This window comes from Solanum stenotomum, chromosome 3, assembly GCF_019186545.1.
Source record: "Solanum stenotomum isolate F172 chromosome 3, ASM1918654v1, whole genome shotgun sequence".
In the NCBI taxonomy this organism is placed as follows: Eukaryota; Viridiplantae; Streptophyta; class Magnoliopsida; order Solanales; family Solanaceae; genus Solanum; species Solanum stenotomum.
Genome location: NC_064284.1, coordinates 59,645,423 through 59,667,776, shown reverse-complemented (window position 1 = coordinate 59,667,776; position 22,354 = coordinate 59,645,423). Strand labels below are relative to the sequence as shown.

The following is a 22,354-nucleotide window of genomic DNA, read 5'->3' as shown; positions in this document are numbered from 1 at the left end:
ATATTTATTTTATTTTTTATTTTTAAATCATGTTGACATAACCCAGTAGGCAACAAACACTAAAATTCAGATTACAAAATTGAGATATAATGGAGCTATAAAATAAATCAGTCTCCTAACATATTCAAACTCATATTTTTAACTAACAGTAATTATGACTCCTTAAACTTCATAAATAAGATCCATAGAATTGAAAGAAACACAAATCTTAATGAAAAATCATTAGTTCCTAAACCTGACTCTAATACCACATGTTAGAATTTAATGGATTGTTAAAACATAAACAATCTAAACATTCATAAATCCTATCAGTTATTCAAGATCGTAGAAGTATATGATTTTCACATAAATTTATTACTATAATAATTCAGTCAAGAATACATACCTGAATCGGTCATAAATAATTCTTGACTTGAATTGAGCGAAAGCCTTTTCTTGAGTCTTGACAAGGAACTTGTTTCTTTTCTCTCTCTTGACCTTATGCGTATCGGGATACCGTGGATGAGATAGGCTATTCCCTTTTAATAGGCAGAGAGAGGACCAAGCGGTTAATTTTCACTTTCCATCAATGTAGGTAGTGGGAGTTATAAGTAGTGGGGAGTTATATCCATAATAAACTTCCCATATTTATCCAATTAGAATTTAGTTAGTAATTAAATATTAAACCAAAACAATATTAATGTGAGCCATAAAAACTAACACACGTGGGCCATAAAACTAACACAATGAACAACTCAATTAACGTCTTAAACTAACACAACATAATTTACCGTATGAAGAATCTCATGCTTTGCAAAATAACAATGGAAAAATAATTCCATTATGTAATATAGTAACATAGCTTTTTCTTATCAACATATATATATATGTACTAGTTTTTTGACGATTTTTAAAATATATGTTATAGTAAATATTATTGTTTATTTAAGCAAAGATTTGAATAATAAGCTTAGTACAAAATAATATTGCAGATTCTTTTATGAATGTTCAATGTGGATCATCATATATATCTCTTATTCATGCGAACTTATGAAGATGGTCAATGAAAATTTTTATTAGTTAAATAATAATGTTTATATTTATTTTAATTTGATTAGGTGCAATCATGTAATTAGTTGTATGTCACTACTATTACCTTATTGACGATATTTCTTGTGTATATAAAAATTAAACTAATACAAACTTCAACTGACGTTATTACAAGTCATATGACTTTTCTTCGTCTAAAATACTGAAATATTAAGAAATAGTTAATAAGTAAAACAAAAGGGCAATGTTTATATAGTATTAACTATTTTGAAGCAAACTTTCTGACAATCTAAATCACATAAGTATCATTGATAAAAAAAAGTCATTCTTTTGTCTTGAGCATCAAAAAAACAAATCGTGACAATTCTCTAAATTTTGGAAAAAGATATTCAGAAGCATATATCTACATCACAAAAGAAATTGTTAACAAAAACAAATGAATTTAGACTACATCATGTTAACTTCATATATTGGAACATTACATACTAATGTATATATTAAGAAAAAAATAATTATTATATCATCAAAATTATTTTCCTCAAGTACTTGAGGTTATAGAATATACCCTCTTAGGATAGAACGATTTACTTCATCAAAATAGTAGTACCTCATATTCCGCTAAACTTTTAACTCACTCAATGACAATAAATCACACAAAAAAAATAAAATACAAGAAGAAGAAGAGTAGAAGATTAAAAATAATTGTGGTTGAAAAATGAGAGGAAGCCCCTCTATTTATAGTCAACAAAGGGTAGTATGAACAAATATTTTTGTGACTTATCTGAAAAGTCATGACCTTTCCGAGAAATCACAACCCTTTGGAAAAGTCACAACTTATTGAAAAAGTCACAATTCTTTGAAAAAGTCACATCTCATCAAAAAATCACAACCCTTTGAGAAAAGTCACAACTCATATGAACAAATGTTTTTGTGTCTTATCTGAAAAGTCATGACCTTTCTAAGAAATTAAAACTCTTTGGAAAAGTCCCAACTTATTGAAAAAGTCACAACTCTTTGAAAAAGTCACAACTCATAGAAAAATCACAATCCTTTGAGAAAAGTCACAACTTATCGGAAAAGTAAAAACTCATCGAAAAAGTCACAACCTAAGTTAAGAATATTATAGTAATTTAACATTCAAGTTAGGAGTTCATGCTATATATATATATATATATATATGAACTTAGGAGAAAATAACTTCAAACACCATACGTGTGATCTCATCTCAAATGAATACACATGCAAAAAGGTTAAAAATAAACATAAGTTAAATGACACATTAAAATCAGGTATCAAAACGTTATCCTATTATCAATAGTTTATTCTCTCCGAATTTTGGGATGTTATCAATACTTCTCCCTTAAATATTTTATATCATTCATTGAACGTCGTGCAGTGCCACGTGATTGAATTCTTTGGTTGTATATATTATATACCAAAGTTTTTATATTCTTTAATTCCGTGTTTCATGTGCTGACAAATTCGCAACCTAACAAGCCGTTGAGCTATTAATTTAAGGTTGAATATTGTCTAATAAATAATTGTATTTGTATTTGTTTTAATATTTTGATTCCCTTGTTTTATGAGTTTTTCTAATAGACAATTCAACTTGATTAATTTATTTTTTTCGTAAACGTTATTGTCAACTATATTTAAAATGTAAATGTGATGGTTTTGATTTTGAGAATATTAACTTATTTGCAAAACAAATGACCCCTAACATATTGCACAAAATTGAAATACTATTTTTTTTAAATTTATCATACAATGGCAAATGTTCGTAATTGACTTTCTAAAAATTTCCAGAATCTAAATAACATGAAGTCATAAGAAAGCTAACGTTTTAATAATGATAAATAATAAATAAATATAAGTATACTTAATATGACTTGATTAAACCTACGTATTAAAAATTAATATAAATAATATTATTGAGGGAATAATTTGCCTTTACACAATATAATATTGGGAAAACTATTGTGTTGTATGATCTTCAATTTATAAAAGTCCAAAATCTGTTTTTTAGAATGAATTACTCAAATATATATATTTTTTAAAAAAATTATCTTCACCAAAAAAATTATTTTTAACTAAGAAAGATAATTTTTATTTTAATTATAATAGAAATCACTCATTTTTTATCAAGATGTCTGAGTTTGAATTGAGGATAAAATATTCTTGAGCACTTTATTCTTAATATGTGATTTTCGATGAAAATTTAAATTTAATTGAACTTTACATTAAATACCTGATATCTAACCTGAGAAAAAAAGTTATACCCTATTATCTATTTTTGAAAAATATTTATGCCACATAGCTTATATATTTTATGAATAAGCACACGTGTTAATTCGTAATAATGCAGAAGTACTTTTTATAAAGAGTTGATATTGATACGATATATATAGTGATTTTTTTCTCCTGTATATTACTGTATGATGTATGATGTTGTATAATTATATTATTAATTAATAATATTAATAATAAAGAGCTTTACTTTTCTATTCATGTCTTGAGCCCCAAATAAGACCGGTGGGAGCCATACCAAATTTGTATTTATTTAATATAATAATAATAAAGTTATATGATATACTTTTAATAAATAGCACATAAATGGGTGAATTTACCATTAAAACAACAGAATTATTATTATTACTAGATATAGGACCCCCTGTCAGCACGGAGCCCAATATATATTATTTTTTTATTTTAATTTATGTCATATTATGGAATTTGAGAAGTTATTGAAATTTTTATATGATTTTAAAAATTGTGATTTGCAGTACTTTTTTTTAACATAATTTTGAAAATAATATTTATTACTCTGTTTGTTCTAATTTATATGGCACACGCAGAATTTCAAATATTAACCCTTTTTTATATGTCTCTTTAATATATTAAGTTGTTAATTANGCATAATTTATTTAAACACCTTAACTAAGGTTAGTACCTATTAAACACTCTAATATTAACAAATATGTACTTATTGAACACAAAATAATAATAAGCTTTTAAAATGTTGTGTGTGTAATTCACGCACACTATCTGTAAAAAGTAACCAATAAAACTGCAGCATGTGGCACATGGCCCCAATCTAATGAATATTCAATTTAAAAATAAAAAATAAAAACTCCAACCATTAATAATCCAAAAAATTAATTAGCAAAGAGGAGAAAAAAGAAAAACCCCATCCCCACACAAACCCACCCATCCACCCACCTTTCTTCTTCTTCCCTTCATCGGCCATCCTGATTCCAATCACAAATCCCGATTTCTCCGGCGATAATAAAAAGAAGAAAAAATAAAATCTCCCCCAAATTCACCCACCTAATCATTTGCCTTATCTTCTTCTTCTTCATTCTCTGTTACTTGTCATTTTCTATTCCTTTAAAAAGATTAATTTTTTTTCTTGTAAGGCTATTGAAATCAAGTCTAATGCAAATAGTGAAATAAATTATGAAGCATGATAGGTTAATGGAGTAATTGTTGAGATTTTTTGTGAAAAATAAATCGACGTTGATAAATTATTTCAAAATCGATAATGAAGAGAAATCAAGAGGATTCAAATGAATTATATCAAATTTTCTGATATCATTTTAAATAAATGGTTGATAATGTTTGTTGATCGAAGTGACCGACAATAAAGATGGACAAAGGTTGCTTTTATAATTTCGATGTCCCCTTTTTTTTCTTATTGCAAATTCGATTAACAAATTCAATTTCATTTTATAAAGAGTGAAAAATAAAAATGATGAGAAAAAAATAAACAGAATTTAAAAAGCTTAAAATGGGGTGAAGAAGAGACCATTGGTATAGCCTACAGGGGTGGGGTGGGGTTGCTTTCTTTTTGGGTTAAAAATATTATTTTAAATAAAAAAAATAGTTATTTTAATTAATGCATGCCAGTCATTAGGACAAAAAAAGTAAAGTTTATTTTAAAAACAAAATTGAGACATATTCACGCGCTACTAGGCAGTGAGATACATTTATTTTGCCATATCAACATTTTGTGCTTAATATACACATGTTTTGAACCATTTAAGTGTTTAATAGATACAAGTCTTAGTTAAGGTGTTTAACTGAATTATACGGACAACTTTAAGAGGCCGGAGATGACTTTGGCCTTATTATTATTATATTTAAATAAAAGGAAGCTAGCAACATCAGCAGATATTATATATGAGGGTGATAGCTAGCCTATAGGAAATATTATATTATTGTGCGTAATTCCTCGAATTTCGTGACAACCAAATAATTGAGTTTCTATTGTGTGACCCTATGTGTAGGTTCGTTTGATCGAGTGCATAAAAATAGTGTTAATAGAATGTATTAGGAAAATGATGTTTATATAATTAGTAATATTTATATTAATTATATTTATTATATTAGTTATGTAGAAATTACTTTTCATATATTGTTTGATTTGATTTATTGAAATTAGCATGTATTAATTGTATATATTTTTTAAAAAATATTTATTTACAAATATATATATATATATATATATATATATATATATATATATATATATATATATGTATACCCATTACAAATATGACGAAAAAGATGGAAAAAAAAATGTTTTGAAGGGAATTGATTCTTTAACCATTATAATGCATGCATTGAATTTCTTTATATTATCAATAAAGCATGAATTTTCATGTATTAGTAATATACTCCTCAAAACATAATAATTATGCATAAGCAGAAAAAAAAATATACCAAATAAAATATTATTAATATACAAAATTAAAATATGCCTAATTTTTTCTAATACACTCTACCAAACTATTCATTAAATTCTATGTATGATAGATAATGATATAGATAGTATAAATATACTTATTACTTACGCAAATAGGTCAACCTGTAATTAATCTATTCCTTTCTTTCCTTATTTGTTGTCACGTTTATTAAAAACAGTTATTTTAAATTACTTATTATTTAGAAATATTAAAAGAAAAAATTATTTTGTCTTAGTGTGAATTGGCATAAAAGTTAAAAAAAATTAATTACTTATAATATATATATCAAAAATTCATGGTCAAGTTTTAATAATATTACTCCCTCCGTCCCAATTTTATATGGTATTTTTTGAATTTTGAAATTCAAACAAGTTTATTTTTTACCGTAAATTTTTCATATATCTTTTAATTATTTTGAATTGCCAATTATTATGAAATATAGTACTTTTTACGTAGTTTACAAATATATAAATTTCATTTCAAGAAAATTGAAGATTCCACACGCAAATTTTTGATCAAACTTATATTACTCTTAAAAAATGAAAAATGATACATAAATTAGAACAAAGACTGTAGATAATTTGACCGCAATCACAAAGGTTTTTCTTGGTGATCATGGCTGGTCTTCACGTGATTAAATAGCACACATTATTAGTGCATTTCAAAAGAAAAATAATGCAAAGTATGCTTCATTTCAAAAGAAAAAGAGGTTTTTATGTTGATAGTGGGTTCAAACCCATAATACTAAATATTTTCACTGTCATTTCTTACCACTAAGCTGTCAATCAATTATGTTAGTCGTTAGGGACTACTTCACAAGTTAATATACATCTATATTTATTTAACTTTCTAACACAAATACAAGATCTATGAAAAAACTACTAGATTCGTCGGAACCCACGAACCCTGCTATTGGGTCCAAATTCGAGCATGTATCAAATAGATTTATATGAAATCTCAAATAACTTAACAACACTAAAATTCAAAAGAAAAAGATGTTTAAATTTGACTTGTAAGCCTTGTAATATAAGATTGTGTTAAAGAACCCTCCCATGTTTCAACCCAAACTATCCCACTAAGTCCAGAATATGAAATGAAGCTAACTAAAGCATCAAATAAACAATTATTGTTCAAATATTCAAAACAAAACAAAATTGGATTATTACAAAGTAACGGCCTAAAATGAAGGAGAAAAGATAATAATAGTGATGGATGTTAGATAAATCTAAAGGAAGGGAAGGAGAAAGTTTGATCGAATATAAAGAAGCTAGAGTGAAATGTGGTGATCTCGTGGAGGTAGGATCTGAAGAATTTACGAGGAAATCTAGAGGTAAATGCCGCGATATAAAATCATGATTTTAAAACAATGCTCGAATATGTGATTCAGGATTATAATTTAAAGTGTTCAACATATCAAATTTTGAGTTCAATGCCACATTTTCCCTTTAAGAATTTATTTTTTTTAATTATTAATCATCTTATATAAGTAAAATCAATATTTTAGATTCTGTATTTAGTCAAATAATTTTAAGGAAAAATCTAAACATAAATGAAGTTCATCTTCATATAGATTTTGGGTTGACTATTCAAATCTAAGAGAGTAATGCATCTGGCAATAGATTCAACAATAAATAATATGATAACGTAAATAGGTCCTACTCCTTCCATTTTAGTTTATATACCGTAAAACCTCTATAAATTAATATAAGTGGGATCATAAAATTTTATTATTTTATAGAGATATTATTTAATCGATAAATTAATATTTATTAATTTAAAGAATGATTTGAGATTTAATGAAGGTTAATTTTAATTATATCAAAATCATTGTATCTTACTAATTTATGTATAATATTTATTGATTTCACATAAAAAAAATATTATATATAAGGTACAACGAATACATTAAAATCATTGTATCTTACTAATTTATGTATCATATTTATTGATTTCACATAAAAAAATATTATATATAAGGTACAACGAATACATCAAAATCATTGTATCTTACTAATTTATGTATCATATTTATTGAATTGTCACTATCATGCAAACAAAAGAGCATGGATGACAAGTGTGCTTTTTGATGAATATATTCGTTGGTTTGACCACAAAATGCATGGTAGACGAGTTTTGCTTATGGTAGATAAGTGTCCAACCCATAATAGAAATATTGAATGACTACAAAATGTTGAATTGTTTTTCTTGCCACCCAACATGACATCCAAAATTTTTGCAATCCTTGCTTGGACAACAAATGTTCAGCAAGAGACAATAGCAAATTATTTTTGACACTGTAAAATTCGTTGGGGGATGCAATTTCAGAGAATTTGAATGAACCCACTTGTGAAAATATCATTCATAAACTTGAGGTCATGATTAATAATCTCGGTTACCACAATAAAATGGGTGTCAATAGCCTGTTGGATTATCCGGGTGAGAGTGATACATGTTCAGAGGTCCAGAGCTTAGAAGAAATTGTGGAAGCAATGTTGATGATGAAGTTAAAGATGATATTATACCTTTGGAACCAGTTATGCGTAAGAAAACCTTATCACATCTAGAACTCTTCACAATTTTATGGTGTAATTCGAAAGGACAACACCAGAGCTCTTGGATGCAATAAGAAAAGTTAGAGATGAGCTTCAACTAGATTTTAATTTTAAGAAAAAACATAATACAATAGAATCATATTTCACTAAATAATCAGAGGTGTATCCAAGATTTTCAGATGATGGGTGCATAATTACAAAAAGGTTGATCTAAGATATAAATTTGATCGGTTGGACATTTAGGTTCTTATTACTGAAAACCGTTAAAATTAATATTATAGGTCCAAAATTAATTAAAATGTCAAAAGGGTTACCAATAATCATTTAGAGAGGTGTTATCTAATTTTAGAAAGAAAAATAAAACAAGATGAATATAAAATTCAAATATCTAACCTCACGTAGAGAGGTGCACCCAGTCATCATCGCATTATAGATACACGAGTGTGAGTTCACATATCTATATTTCAATATTTTCAAAAATATAACACTACTATATATTATCTCGGGAGGGGAGCATGGGTTCACGTGAACCCGGTGACCCCTCCTTGGATACGCCTCTGACTAAATTGTCTTAGATATATTTGTACTTTTAAAGAATTATTAATTTATGATATTAATGGGACCATATATTTATATAGAGGTCTTCTGGAAATATATTACTCCCTCCGTTTCATAAAGAATGACCTGGTTTGACTTGACACGGAGTTTAAGTAAATAAAGAAGACTTTTGAATCTTGTGGTCCTAAATTAAAGTTATGTNGCATTATAGATACCCGAGTGTGGATTCACATATCTATATTTCAATATTTTCAAAAATATAACACTACTATATATGATCTCGGGAGGGGAGCATGGGTTCACGTGAACCCGGTGACCCCTCCTTGGATACGCCTCTGACTAAATTGTCTTAGATATATTTGTTCTTTTAAAAAATTATTAATTTATGATATTAATGGGACCATATATTTATATAGGGGTCTTCTGGAAATATATTATCTTATCGAAATTGGTGATTTTTTCCATTGGCCCAAGTCAGAACCGGAGGAAAATATTATTTTAGAGAGATTATTAATTGATCGAGTTTTAATTTATAGAGGTTTTATTGTAATGTAATTTAATTGTACACAAAATTATGAAAAAAAGTATTTTAGGATAAATTATTTAGGTTGTTGGTAATCCTGATTTTAATATCAAGATTACATTTATGGGATATTTTAAATGTGAACCAAACAACTATAGTACGGAGAAGAGATTTTCTGCAAAATGTATTTTAATTTTTCATGTTTGATTGATCATTAAAGATATTTTTTTTCGGAAAATTAAATAAATTTGTTACAAATAAGAAAATAATTTTCCTAATGAAAGTAGGTCAAACAAGTTACTTTTAAGTTATATTTTACTTAATTGTTTCCTCTTCACGTACCCACACTCCCCCTCCCCCCACCCCACCCCCACCCGACCATCCCACTGTCTGGATGGAGGTAGAAGCAAAACCAAGTATCTTTTGCTCAAATAATAAGAAATTCAATAAATATGTCCATATCTTAAGACTCAGTTATTAGCACCTCAAGACGACATCCTAAATTTCAAAATCCCCATAAAGTTAAAATCTTGATTTTGCTTCTGCCATTACGTACTCTCTAGAATCCATAAAGTTAAAATCTTAATTCGACTTACATATAAATACACTTAAAATCATATTTCATTCGTCCAACAATACTTATTCACTTTATGAAATCCATGGATAATTTTATACTTAATTTCTAATTTACCCTTATCATTAATTATAGTCATTTTCCTATTATATTTTTCAAGACATTGTATTTATTATATTCAAATGGTGATATAGTAAAATTACCCTTTTATAGTTTCTTAAGGGGTGTACCAATTGCCAAGTCACTAGTGGACAACTATTGTTGGACAAAAGAAATATTTTTTTCTTACTTACCAAACACTAAAAAAATATATAAAAATTCCACTTATTTCTATTTTCCTTGAGTACCAAACACACCATTAATTCCAACAACCTCATGAGTGGACAAAACATTTTTTTTATATATATATAACCTAAAAGAATCTAATTTTGTCTTGAAATGATTCTTGAAAAACTCTCACCAAAGGCCACCCACATTTCTTTTTCCCCTTTCTGTTTATACCATTCCTCTCCCCATCCATGACTCAACCACCACAAAATTAGGCCAATGCAATTAATTCTCTCCTTCTAAAATCATTCATTTAATCTCTCATTTTAATTTCAATTACTGATCTATTAAGTGTTTTGAAGCTATGGAACTAAGTGCCATTAGGAAACATAAACACGTTGTGAAGATTTGTCAATTAAGTTGTCTTCTCTTTACTTCTACTGTTTAATATCCTATCTGCCTTTGTGTTTATAGCACTACAATAAAAAAAGTTGTTTAGTGTAATAAATTAGTTGATTTTCTCAATTGTTTCATGGCGATGTTGAAATTGAATCGTGGTTGGAATTTGGGAATGGGGAAAAAGTTCGATTTTGGTACTCGTGGAGAAGGAGGAAATGGATTTTTGAGAATTCGAAGAGATGATGAGAAACAGGGGATTTGTTTGAATTGCTGCAGCGGTGTTGAAAATGGTAGAACGATTACTATGAGTGATACTGATTACTTTTATAGTTCGATAGCATCAGTGACTGATTCAACGACTCAAACTTATAATGACGAAGGAGACGAATTTGTGAGGATGATGAGGGAAGCTCAGCCTTATTTTCTTGCGCATAGGGATCGAACATTTGTTGTTCTTCTGTCAGCTGAGATTATTGATAGCCCTTATTTGTCTTCCATAATCAAGGTATGTGTGTTTAAACTTTAAATTAATCGAATCAGTATGTTTTTAATATCGAATTGATAAAAGAATGAAATTAAACATAGTTAGTTTAGATGTATATTTACATTATATTTTTGTAAATAATAAATTCAGAGTTGTTTGACGTTAAAACGTGAATATTATTATCAAAATGAGATGAATAAAATTCTTCTATTTTGTCTCAAGTTCAAGCATTTTTAAAAAAATACTTACGTAATATAGATCTTTAATGAGTCTTATGTGTTGTAATAAATGGAGGACTCATAGATTTGAACTTTGATTGACCTGAATTTAATAATTCTATTTAATTAGTTTTAATTTATTTGTCTCTTTTTTTTTTTGATAAATAAGACTTTTGAATATTATAATCATAAATTAAAAATATATCAAATATATTATTAAAAAATCATTAATATTTTTTAAAAGATATATCAAATATATGTGCAGGGTGCATGTGGTTTACGTGTAAAACTATTGTCGGTGTGAACGCAAAATAAGATCATTGTAACTTGTAGGAGCTATAAATAGTCGATTGCAATAAATTAAACTTGGCCATTTACGAGGAAGTTTGCTGAATTATAAAAGTAGAAAGTCGTATTTAAAGCATTAAAAAGGTAAAAACAAAAAAATAAGAATTCTTTAGATATAAAAATATATTATTTTTAAACTAAAATAAAAAAGATCATGAAAAGTGAAACGACAAATTGTTTTTACCTTGACTAATTAATGATTGCCTTTTGTTGGAAATGGACTTCAGGAAAATCAATTGTAAAGTTTGTCGTCAAAATATTTTATAAGTACGGTAATAGTTATAAATTGTTTAATTACGATGAATTAATAATTAAATTAATTTAAATATTCTTTTTTGTTTTGATGATGCTATTTATTGTATACTATATTGTATTGTTAGGTTAAATATTATGTTTACTTTAATTGTTAATTAAATTTTATTTTATCATACGATTCATATTTATTGTTAGGATGATGAAAAGTCACATATAACAATCAGTTTGATATGATCACATTATTATCTTAGTATTTATTTTATTTATTATTTAATATTTAATTTTTACTTTGTCTTTTTTTAATAGTAGCTTTACTCATGTCCTATAATTTATGTGTAATATTATATAACAATAAAAAATAAAATAATTTAATAATTTATTCTAAATACTACTATATGTTAAGTATCCATTATCCAATAAAATAATAAAATATAATATAATATAATAATAACATTCATGGTTGAGACTTTGAGAGTCACCAATCAATATCTTACCTAAATAAATAAGAAGACCGGTCGAGCCGGACAGACCGGGTCGACAGTAGCACTACCGGTTCATGTCCATTCCCGTTTCCGGCGAACATTTCTTCTTCAAAATTCTCCGACTCTGACTCCACCAACTCCCCATAAATTTCCAATGTCATCTTCGCCGGCAAGGCCTTGTGCTCCAGTTATTAAACAATGTAAGCTACCAATTTTCGCTCGCAGCGATGTTTGGACAACTCCAGTTGGAAATAGTTTCCAAGGGAGGCGAAAGCTGTTATCATTAAGGGTTAATTTTTCGAAGAGATTGTCAATTAGGTGCGGTGTTTATGGGGAAACAGAAAGTGCAGCTAGTTTTTCCGACGTGAGCAGTGCAATAAAAGATGACTTATTCGTTGGGTTTTTTCGAGAAGCTTGGCCTTATTTTCTTGCGCATAGAGGAAGCACTTTCGTTGTTTTAATCTCAGCTGAAGTTGTAGATAGTCCTCATTTGGATCATCTTCTCATGGCATGTTCCTATTTTAACTTTGTCTTTCTACTCAGGATATTCACCTCCCGTTTGGCCATAGATTTTGAAGCTAAAACTTGAAAATTTGAGTTTACGAAGTTGTGATTAGTTTTGTTTGAACATGCATTTTAATTGAATTTTTTATGAAGTTTTGTGATTGAAAGTGAAATTTCTTCCAAAACTGCGAGTTTTTGGGAACTTGAAAATGTTTGAAGATCAGATTTCATGGCCAAATAGATATTTGAAGGTAAATTTTCAGAAACTACTGCCAAGATCTATGGCCAAACGTAAGCTCAATGTGTTTTTTTTTTTTTCCTTTTCTAGTAGTGGAATTCCGAGTTTGGATTTTTTTAAAATAAGATTTGGTTGGAGATTTTTGTAACTCTGCTGCTTAATGTGTGATTTAGAGAAGTTTTAAATTTTAAAAGAACTTTAACTGAACAAAAATTTAAGATTCTTAATGGGTTTGAAATGAAGTGAAATGGATATAGAAGATTCACATAGTTGAATTGGGTTAGTTTGGGATTGAGTAGTAATTGATTGATTTTTGGTAATTGTAAGTTCATTAGTTTGTTGATTTATCCCACTTTTAGTAATGCATGACGGTTTGATTTACACACAACTTTGCAGGATGTCTCGCTCCTTCATGGCCTGGGAATCAAGTTTGTTCTTGTACCTGGAACTCATGTCCAAATTGATAGGTTTCTGGCTGAAAGAGGTCAGCAAAGTGTTGTTGTTTTCTTTTCTTGTTCAGTTTTATAGTGCTAGTTTCAAGCCGCTACGTGTGTTTTCTTCACTATTTCTGATGCTGATAGCAAATAATTGTTATTTTCTCTTAATTTTATTATTCTTAATGATAGACAAAAAATTTCAGCTTAGGCACCACTTGCAGTAGGTTGGTATTTACCAGGAGTCTACAAAAAAATTCAGCTTAGGCACCACTTGCAGTAGGTTGGTATTTACCAGGAGTCTTCGTACTTTAGTGAAAGACTTGTATGTTCATGTTCTGTGAGATTTAGTGAACTCATAATGTAATTATAAAAGCCACTCTGGAGTACTTAGTATTGGAGTGAAATGGAGCTGAATGTGAATTCAGTTGATTCATATAGCTGGTGTTGGCTAGTTTGTGATTGATACAGAGTTAATCAATTAATTAGTTATCTCAGACGGAGTTTTGATGACTTTGTCTTAATTAAAATGTTAATTTTCCTCGTCTTGATGTTATCATCGTCTAGAAAGTGTCCCTGCGTTGGTACATGCATCGTCCTATCAGATGAACAGAAACAATCTAGACATGTTTTACTCACAAACTCAGAAGATGTTAAGCTAATAAAGACTCGGTAAAGTCTAAAAGGTATTCTGCCTCTAATTTCGCTCGACAATTGCTTGGGTCTGCTTTAAACAGTGAAGACTTCAGGTTAAAGCTTGATCAACCTGCTAATGATGAGTTGGAGCTCATAACGTAGTAAATAGTTTAGATGCAAGATCCTTTTTCCTATTATATTGACTGTAATACATTTCCAAAGATTGCTAAAATTAACTTGGAGAAACCCATAGCTTCGGCATCCATTTTCATTCATAGAAAGAGGAATCAATAGCATTAATGGCCTCGATAATTATGCATTTTAAAGTAACCAAAATTTGCATGCAAAGGAGTTTTAACAGTCTTTACTATTCAAAGTCCTCTACTTTTTCCTTTTTAATTAGCACCATTATATTATTTTTCTTTTCTCTAAACTACAATTTTTTCTCTATCTTAAGAAGAATATTCTCAGAAGCAAGTGATTTGAAAACTCTTTCTTACAGGAAGTGAGCCCAAGTATGTAGGCCGCTACAGAGTAACAGACCCTGATTCACTGATGGCTGCAATGGATGCAGCTGGGAGAATTCGTCTTATGATAGAGGCAAAGTTGTCTCCTGGGCCATCATTGACTGGTGTCCGCCGGCATGGAGAAAATAGTCGCTGGCATGATGGTGTTAGTGTTGCTAGTGGTAATTTTCTAGCAATGAAGGTGAGAATATAACGTCATTGTACAATGTAAATATTATGAAATGTATTTTCATTCTTTTTGGGTTTTAAATTTTTTGCATCAAATGTCATTTCAATGATAATGAGGTTGACTTGGGATTTTCATTATAAATTCCGGCAGAGAAGAGGAGTTGTAGAAGGAATTGATTATGCGGCGACTGGTGAAGTAAAGAAGATAGACATTTCTCGCATTCGTGAGAGACTTGATCAGGATAGCATTGTGTTATTAAGCAATCTTGGATATTCCAGCTCTGGAGAAGTTTTGAACTGCAAGTATGCTTTATGGCTTTTGATAGGTATCTTTGTTGATGTTATGCATCATTAGTCCTGCATCTTGTTCTACGCAAATCGTTAAAATCAATGAATAAACAGAATTTCAGGAAGCTATATACTAGAGCATAGTGATACATAAGACTTCAGCTTAGTAGTGATCAATTTTCCGGTTCTACCCTCTCTTTTAATTAAACTGGTAAGCTTCCATTTTCAAGTTTCCTTTAACTTATGGGACATTCTCCTTTCTTTCTTTAACTGCTTGACAGGCATAAAATGCTCCTTCTCTCTTCTTCTTCACCTGCTTATTCTTCTTCATCTTCTTTTTTTTTGTGAAAACTCGTGCGCTTGGAAGATTGCAGTACTTAATTTTCAGTGATAGGATCAAAACCCAGAAGTCAATCAAAAGTCTTCTAGTGAAATCTTAGCACGAAAAAGGGGGAAATAACTAGCAAGAATGTGATTTATGCCTAGGGTGCATGCCAACTATTATCAGAAGAAGTGTAAAATTAACAATTGTAAAAGAAATATTACTTCAGGTTGATCTCATTTTGGTCACATTTTGGGTTTATGTTTACTCGATTGAATAGGTTACACTCAACTTGGGTGGTTTCTTATAGTAACATTACCTATCAATTAGTTTCTTCACGATTCATATAGTTTTAGATACAATTCAAACACTCTCAACAGAGTGATAAGGCAGTACACCAATAACTTTCTCTGCTCTTCTTTCATTACAAGATAGTACTAATAAAAAATATTGTGCTCGTGCAGACACACACACATATATGCGACATTATGACTCCCATCTATTGGAGGGGTGATATAGATGGACTTGTGGAGTTGAAGTTAGCTTAACATCGAACTTTGAACATATCTTTATCCCTCACCATGGGTAGAAGCCAATAATTTCACGATTTTATGTGTGTCAGTGCCCTCTGCGGGAATGCTATTTTTTTTTATATCAATCTGCTTTTCTTGGGAACTTAGCTTGTTTTAAACAGTGGTCATGTGTTTGCGGAGATTACTTCATTTCTTAATGTGTACTAGTTTTTCATGTTTTTACAAAACTATTTCTAGAGGCTCTATCAGAAGCAGTCTTTCTACTTTCAAAAGGTAGGGGCAAGGCTGCGTAACCGCACCCTCCCCAGACCCCACTTGTAGGATTACACTGGTTATGTTGTTGTACAAAACTATATCTAATTAATTAGGCTAGATGCTCAGTACACCACATTTTTCTGAAACTACCATTGTGAGTCAGCTTTTTGTGAATATGTTAAGTGTGTCACAGCCCTTGGTGTGAATGCTTATCTTTTAAATCAATCTACTATCTTGGGAACTCAACTTGTATTACACAGTGGTCATCTGTTTCATGATCCCATGTTGAGTTAATTCATTTTACAATTCCTAATGTGTAACATGTTTTTCGTTTTTCTATAACCATTTTCTGATTGATTAAGCTAGATGCTCAGCACACAACATTCCCGACTCTTCAATCATGAGTCAGTGTTTTGTGGATATGTTTTTTCTTTCCGTCTTTATTTTGCCTTGAGTTTTAAGATTGATAATGTGTTTTATTTTATTGAAGCACATATGAAGTTGCTACAGCTTGTGCCTTGGCTCTAGGAGCAGAGAAACTGATTTGTATTATAGATGGTCCAATTCTGGATGAGTCTGGCCGTCTTATTCGTTTCTTGACTCTTCAAGCTGCTGACATGCTGGTTCGCAAACGAGCAGAACAAAGTGAGGCAGCAGCTAATTATGTAAAAGCTGTCAGTCAAGAGGACTTCAATTGTTTAGATCACAATGGTTCTAATGGATCAATCTCTTCCTACAATATGAATGGGTTTAACCAAAAATACAGTGTTTTTCAGAATGGTGTTGGTTTTGACAATGGGAATGGGCTTTGGTCTAGTGAACAGGGTTTTGCCATTGGAGGACAAGAGAGGTTAAGTCGACTAAATGGTTATCTTTCAGAGTTAGCTGCAGCTGCTTTTGTGTGCAGAGTAAGATCCTGGCTGTCTAATCACTATATCTGCAGATTTTTAGAAGTGTCTAAACTAGACAATAAATAACCCTAAATATACAACAGAAAATTGCATTTTCTCTAAACTTGACCCTTGATGACTAAAGGGGTAGATTTTGGAAGTTATCGCTCTTTGCTGTTAAAACTTCTTTTATAATAGCTTGTGCATTAGAGATATGTATATTTACAGAATAGTCAACTAGTTTCATGTTCTCACTACATATTATGGCTATATATGGTTTGCTGTGTGTAGCAACTATCAACTTTCACAGTGATCTATCATCTGATGAAATTTTCATGCCTCTACTAAATTGACTCCTCATTTATCAATATGATATCTCTATTGGCTTATTGGTTAAAAGTTTTGCCAATTCTGTACTCCATTTGCCATCAGGGCGGTGTTCAAAGAGTTCACCTGCTGGATGGTACTATTGGTGGAGTTTTACTAAAGGAATTGTTCCAAAGAGATGGAGTTGGGACAATGGTAGCTAGGTATGCAAATCTTGATGAAATATTGATTGTAATTTAGTCAAGACATGTTGATATTCACTTTTCCACATTTACATCATTTCCTCTTTAAGTTGATCAATGATATTCACTTTTCCTTGTGTTTTTGAACCATCAAATCCATGGTACAAATAGTTCACTTTCAAAGCAAGTCATGAATGAGAAGACAAAAATATAATCTGCAATAAACGAGCTCAGTAGGTTAAGAGTAACAAATTGGGCTAATGTGAGTCACCTTTCACCATCATGGTTAAAACACCACCAAATGTGGAGAAGAACAGCAGGAAATTACTGTGCTATTATTACTATCCAAATTTGACATTTTATTTCTTTGCGGAGAAATCCATGGCGCAACTTAAAAGATTCAATCCCCTTGGACACAATTTGGTATATGACTATTAGAAGTAATATCCAGAATTTCCTGAGATGTTTAACCAGCTACTTACATTGCCAAAATAAACTTAGCCTTCCTTTTACAATATTGATATACAGAACTCCACGAGCAGTGAGAATCTGCATGTCTCTGGTTGTCTGATCCACTCCCTATATGACATTATGTTTCTCACCACAAAAGTTCATGGTTTCCCTGTCTCTAGAATTAAAAGTTGTACTCTCAGTCACATAATTATGTTAGGACATGGCTAATTGATATTTGCAATCTTTTTTATGAATATCTTTCGAATAAGATGTGCATGAATCTCTCTTTCTCAGTGATCTTTACGAAGGAACACGAATGGCTAGGCTGTCGGATATTCCCGAGATCAAACAATTATTACAACCTCTAGAAGAGTCTGGAACATTGATCAGAAGGAGCGAGGAAGAGGTTAATCTTGATGCTTTTTATTATGCTAAAATAGTTACTAAATCAGCCTCTATTTGGTTAATGTTTGTATATCATTTTTTTTTTTCATAATTATGTGTTTTTTACTTGTTCTAGCTGGTGGAGGCACTGCATTCATTCATTGTTGTGGAGAGAGAAGGCCATATTATAGCTTGTGCTGCTCTCTTTACTTACTTTGAAGAAAAATGTGGAGAGGTTGCTGCTATTGCCGTTTCTCCTGATTGTCGTGGCCAAGGACAAGGAGACAAATTACTTGGTAACTCTTTCTCATAGTAAAACTAATTACTCTTTCGATAAATAATGCATGTAAGCAGTTTCAGGATGTTGTGATTATTTGTGTTTGCCCTATGAAGTTGCAAACACGTTAACAAAGGAACAATCTTAAGTTTAAGATATTTCCTGAAGCCTTTAATAACTTGGATTAGCAAACAGAGCAAAGCATAAAATAAAGACATGATGAATCTAGACTTACCATCAATGACGGGTTATATTTCAGAACATCATCATAAATGATAACAATGCCACCAACATAAGTTGTAAGAATTAATTCAGTACCTCCAATAATACCTTAAGATTTTTTATGAAGCCCAAGCATTAAAATGAGCCAATTATACATACCGTATATACCAATGGAATGTGATCATTTAGTATTCCTCCTTGTGATTATCCATTCCTCCAAATTTCATTGTACGTGTGGAAGAAATCTCGAAAGCAAACAATTAGATATATAAGCTCCTCACCTACACCCTTATGTGTTTTCCCTCAAAGATGTCTGTAAACTCTTGTGTTTCTCTCAATACAACTTCTACTCGCTCTAATAATCTGACACAGTTTAGCCTTTTTCCGTTCTATGAAAATCCATAGTTCGAAATCAACTCACCGAAATCATTAACATTTGTTGGATTCCTTGAGGTAATTTTCTAGAATGGAATTGATGGGAAGAGTAAGGGATGATAAAAGCTAACAGATTAAAATCAACAAAATAAATGAGAAAGCACAAATTAAATACTGGAGTTCAATATTAAGAACATTTTACTGNATCTTGAAAGCAAACAATTAGATATAGAAGCTCCTCACCTACACCCTTATGTGTTTTCCCTCAAAGATGTCCGTCAACTCTTGTGTTTCTCTCAATACAACTTCTACTCGCTCTAATAATCTGACACAGTCTAGCCTTTTTCTGTTCTATGAAAATCCATAGTTCGAAATCAACTCACCGAAATCATTAACATTTGTTGGATTCCTTGAGGTAATTTTCTAGAATGGAATTGATGGGAAGAGTAAGGGATAATAAAAGCTAACAGATTAAAATCAACGAAATAAATGAGAAAGCACAAATTAAATACTGGAGTTCAATATTAAGAACATTTTACTGTGAACTAGCACTAGATTGTTCTCAACCAGAATCCAAATTTTTGCCCACCAATGGAAGATTTTGTCTAGCCAAGAATCAAAGAAGATTCTTTCCTCCTGTTTTTTTTTTCCTAATAATTCTTCCTGAATCTAAACAATAAAAACAATGAAAACAACAGTCTTTTTTACTTTTTTATTAATAAACAGGAACTAAGACATGAGGGTTTATAGGAATAAGTCCAAGCCAAAGTTGTGATTCTAGATCATTGATTTTTTTTGAGAAAGGTAACTTGTATTATCAATAGAGGAATACTCCAGGAGTAGTCCAGTAATACTTACAAAACAAAGATCACAGATTTGGAATACCCTTAACCCAAAACTTGACAATTAGATGTTACTTGGGTAGCAAATGCAACGTATTGACTTGTATTTTGCAACAATGTTCTCTTCAACTTGTTTGTAACAATTGCCAAGCTCCAAAGGAGGTATTCCTTGAACGCCTTGGTCTTGACACGAGTCAATGGTCCACTAAACATCTCGGAATTGTTCACAATAGGCTGTGTAGTATCTGTCTTTCCAGGATCGTATCAAACTGTTATGTGTTTACTTCTCTTCTATCTACCTAAACGCAGTTGGTGTCCTTGAACATTTTGGTCTGATTAAAATTCTGCACTTATTATTGCAATAGCCAATAACTTTCTATTCCAAAAAAAATTGCAGATTACATTGAGAAGAAGGCATCCTCCCTTGGATTGCAAATGTTGTTTCTGCTTACAACTCGCACAGCTGATTGGTACGTTCTTTCCACTTTCCTGCTCCCTGGCCAATATATACATTGTTCTTCCAATTGGCGAACAAACATTGATTGCCGAACTAAAGTGCAATGGACAATGGCAGATAACTGAGTGTCATTAAATTTGTTGCAATATTTATACCGAATTTGAGAATACAAGTCTTTAAGTCATTTCAACAGGGAGATAAAGCTAAGATGCTATGTCAAGGTACAGAGAATCATAAAGGGTAAAAAGAAAAGAGTTCCTCTTGGTTGACTCTTTATTATTAGTATTACTACTTGTTTTTTGGGTATGCGTGTGTAATTCATATCAATGAGTATAAAAATTTTAAAATCGCATAAATATTATTCAACGATGTGTTTGAGTTATAAAATAAAAATTTAAAAGTATAAGCTCTTTGATACGATGGATGTTGATCCTATTTAACCAACTCAATAAAAGAAGCTGTCCTGCAAAAGTATTCAGATGCTTTATTATAATTTCGGTATATGAGTTATGCATTTGCTTTAAAGCACAGACAGAGTAGCACAATGTGCTTACTTGTACTTTATTAAATAATGAAGTTCATGTGTTTTACTTTGTTAAACTCAAAATGGAGCTCTAATAAATCTAACATTTTCTCTTAAGAAAAAACTGACCCGCAAGAGTATTCAGATGCTTTACTATAATTTCGATATACGAGTTCTGCATTTGCTTTAAAGAACAGATAGAATACACAATGTGCTTACGTATACTTAACTAAATAATGAAGTTCGTGTGTTTGTCCATCTTTATTCAATATGTGCACATTGGCTGGATTTTGTTGACTTCATCTAGCTTATACAAGTGAAACCCACTCCTCTGATTCTCTAAACTGTTCTACAATTCCAAATCCTTAATATATCCACTCCTTGATATATGCAAGAAACCTCACAATCAAGCATTTTTGTCATAGTTTCATTCATATAATGTTCAAAGTTGAGACTGGATTTTGTCCTTGAACAAGAAAAATATCATTAACAGATGGTTTGTTGATTTGATGTTCATGTATACATTTCTCTCCTTCACAGGTTTGTGAGGCGCGGTTTTTCTGAATGTTCCATTGACTGCATACCAGCTCAAAAAAGGAAAAAGATCAATCTCTCTCGTAGGTCGAAGTATTACATGAAGAAGCTGCTACCTGATAGAAGTGGTATACGCTTTGACAACCCCTTTTCATAAGAACAAAAATGAGGTTTCTGCTGATCTCTGTAGTGGCTCTGCAATAAGCTTGGATTAAATGGGCAATCCTTGTTAATATGTGTCCATTAAGTGTAATCATAGAAAAAATATGCGCCTGTAAAATTTCAGGAATGTTACATTGTCTGCTTTATAATGTAGCCTATGCTTGATTTGGTTGCTAACATCATCTGTCTTTTACCATTTCGGGTCAAATTTTGAGAGTTTATGTTAAGAAAAGCTGGAGCTAAGGTTCCTTCTTGTGCTCCATAGATGTATATTTGATTCCTGTGGATTGGAGTGTGTTAACTGAGCCTCTTGCTTATGGTAACAGTACATAACATGGTCTAGGGATGGTCGACTTATCGGTTCAGTAACTTCAACGTAAAATTTTG

General features: G+C 30.5%; 2 protein-coding genes across 3 annotated transcripts in view; one reads left to right on the top strand and one right to left on the bottom strand.

Moving 5' to 3' along the window:
• Positions 1 to 22,354, bottom strand: part of LOC125859849 (uncharacterized) — a 662,179-nt gene that overhangs the window by 284,916 nt on the left and 354,909 nt on the right. The window lies entirely within an intron of this gene.
• LOC125859842 (probable amino-acid acetyltransferase NAGS1, chloroplastic) lies at positions 10,631 to 22,227 on the top strand. Of its 2 annotated transcripts, none has more exons than XM_049539677.1 (10): positions 10,631 to 11,152; positions 13,573 to 13,660; positions 14,749 to 14,954; positions 15,093 to 15,244; positions 16,830 to 17,247; positions 17,662 to 17,759; positions 18,486 to 18,597; positions 18,712 to 18,871; positions 20,689 to 20,761; positions 21,812 to 22,227. In XM_049539677.1, the coding sequence occupies exons 1-10, from the start codon at positions 10,781 to 10,783 to the stop codon at positions 21,960 to 21,962; spliced, it is 1,830 nt and encodes a 609-aa protein (XP_049395634.1). In that variant the 5' UTR covers positions 10,631 to 10,780; the 3' UTR covers positions 21,963 to 22,227. The 2 variants fall into 2 exon arrangements, with proteins under 2 accessions (XP_049395634.1, XP_049395635.1); XM_049539678.1 differs by lacking the exon at positions 10,631 to 11,152 and adding an exon at positions 12,497 to 12,942.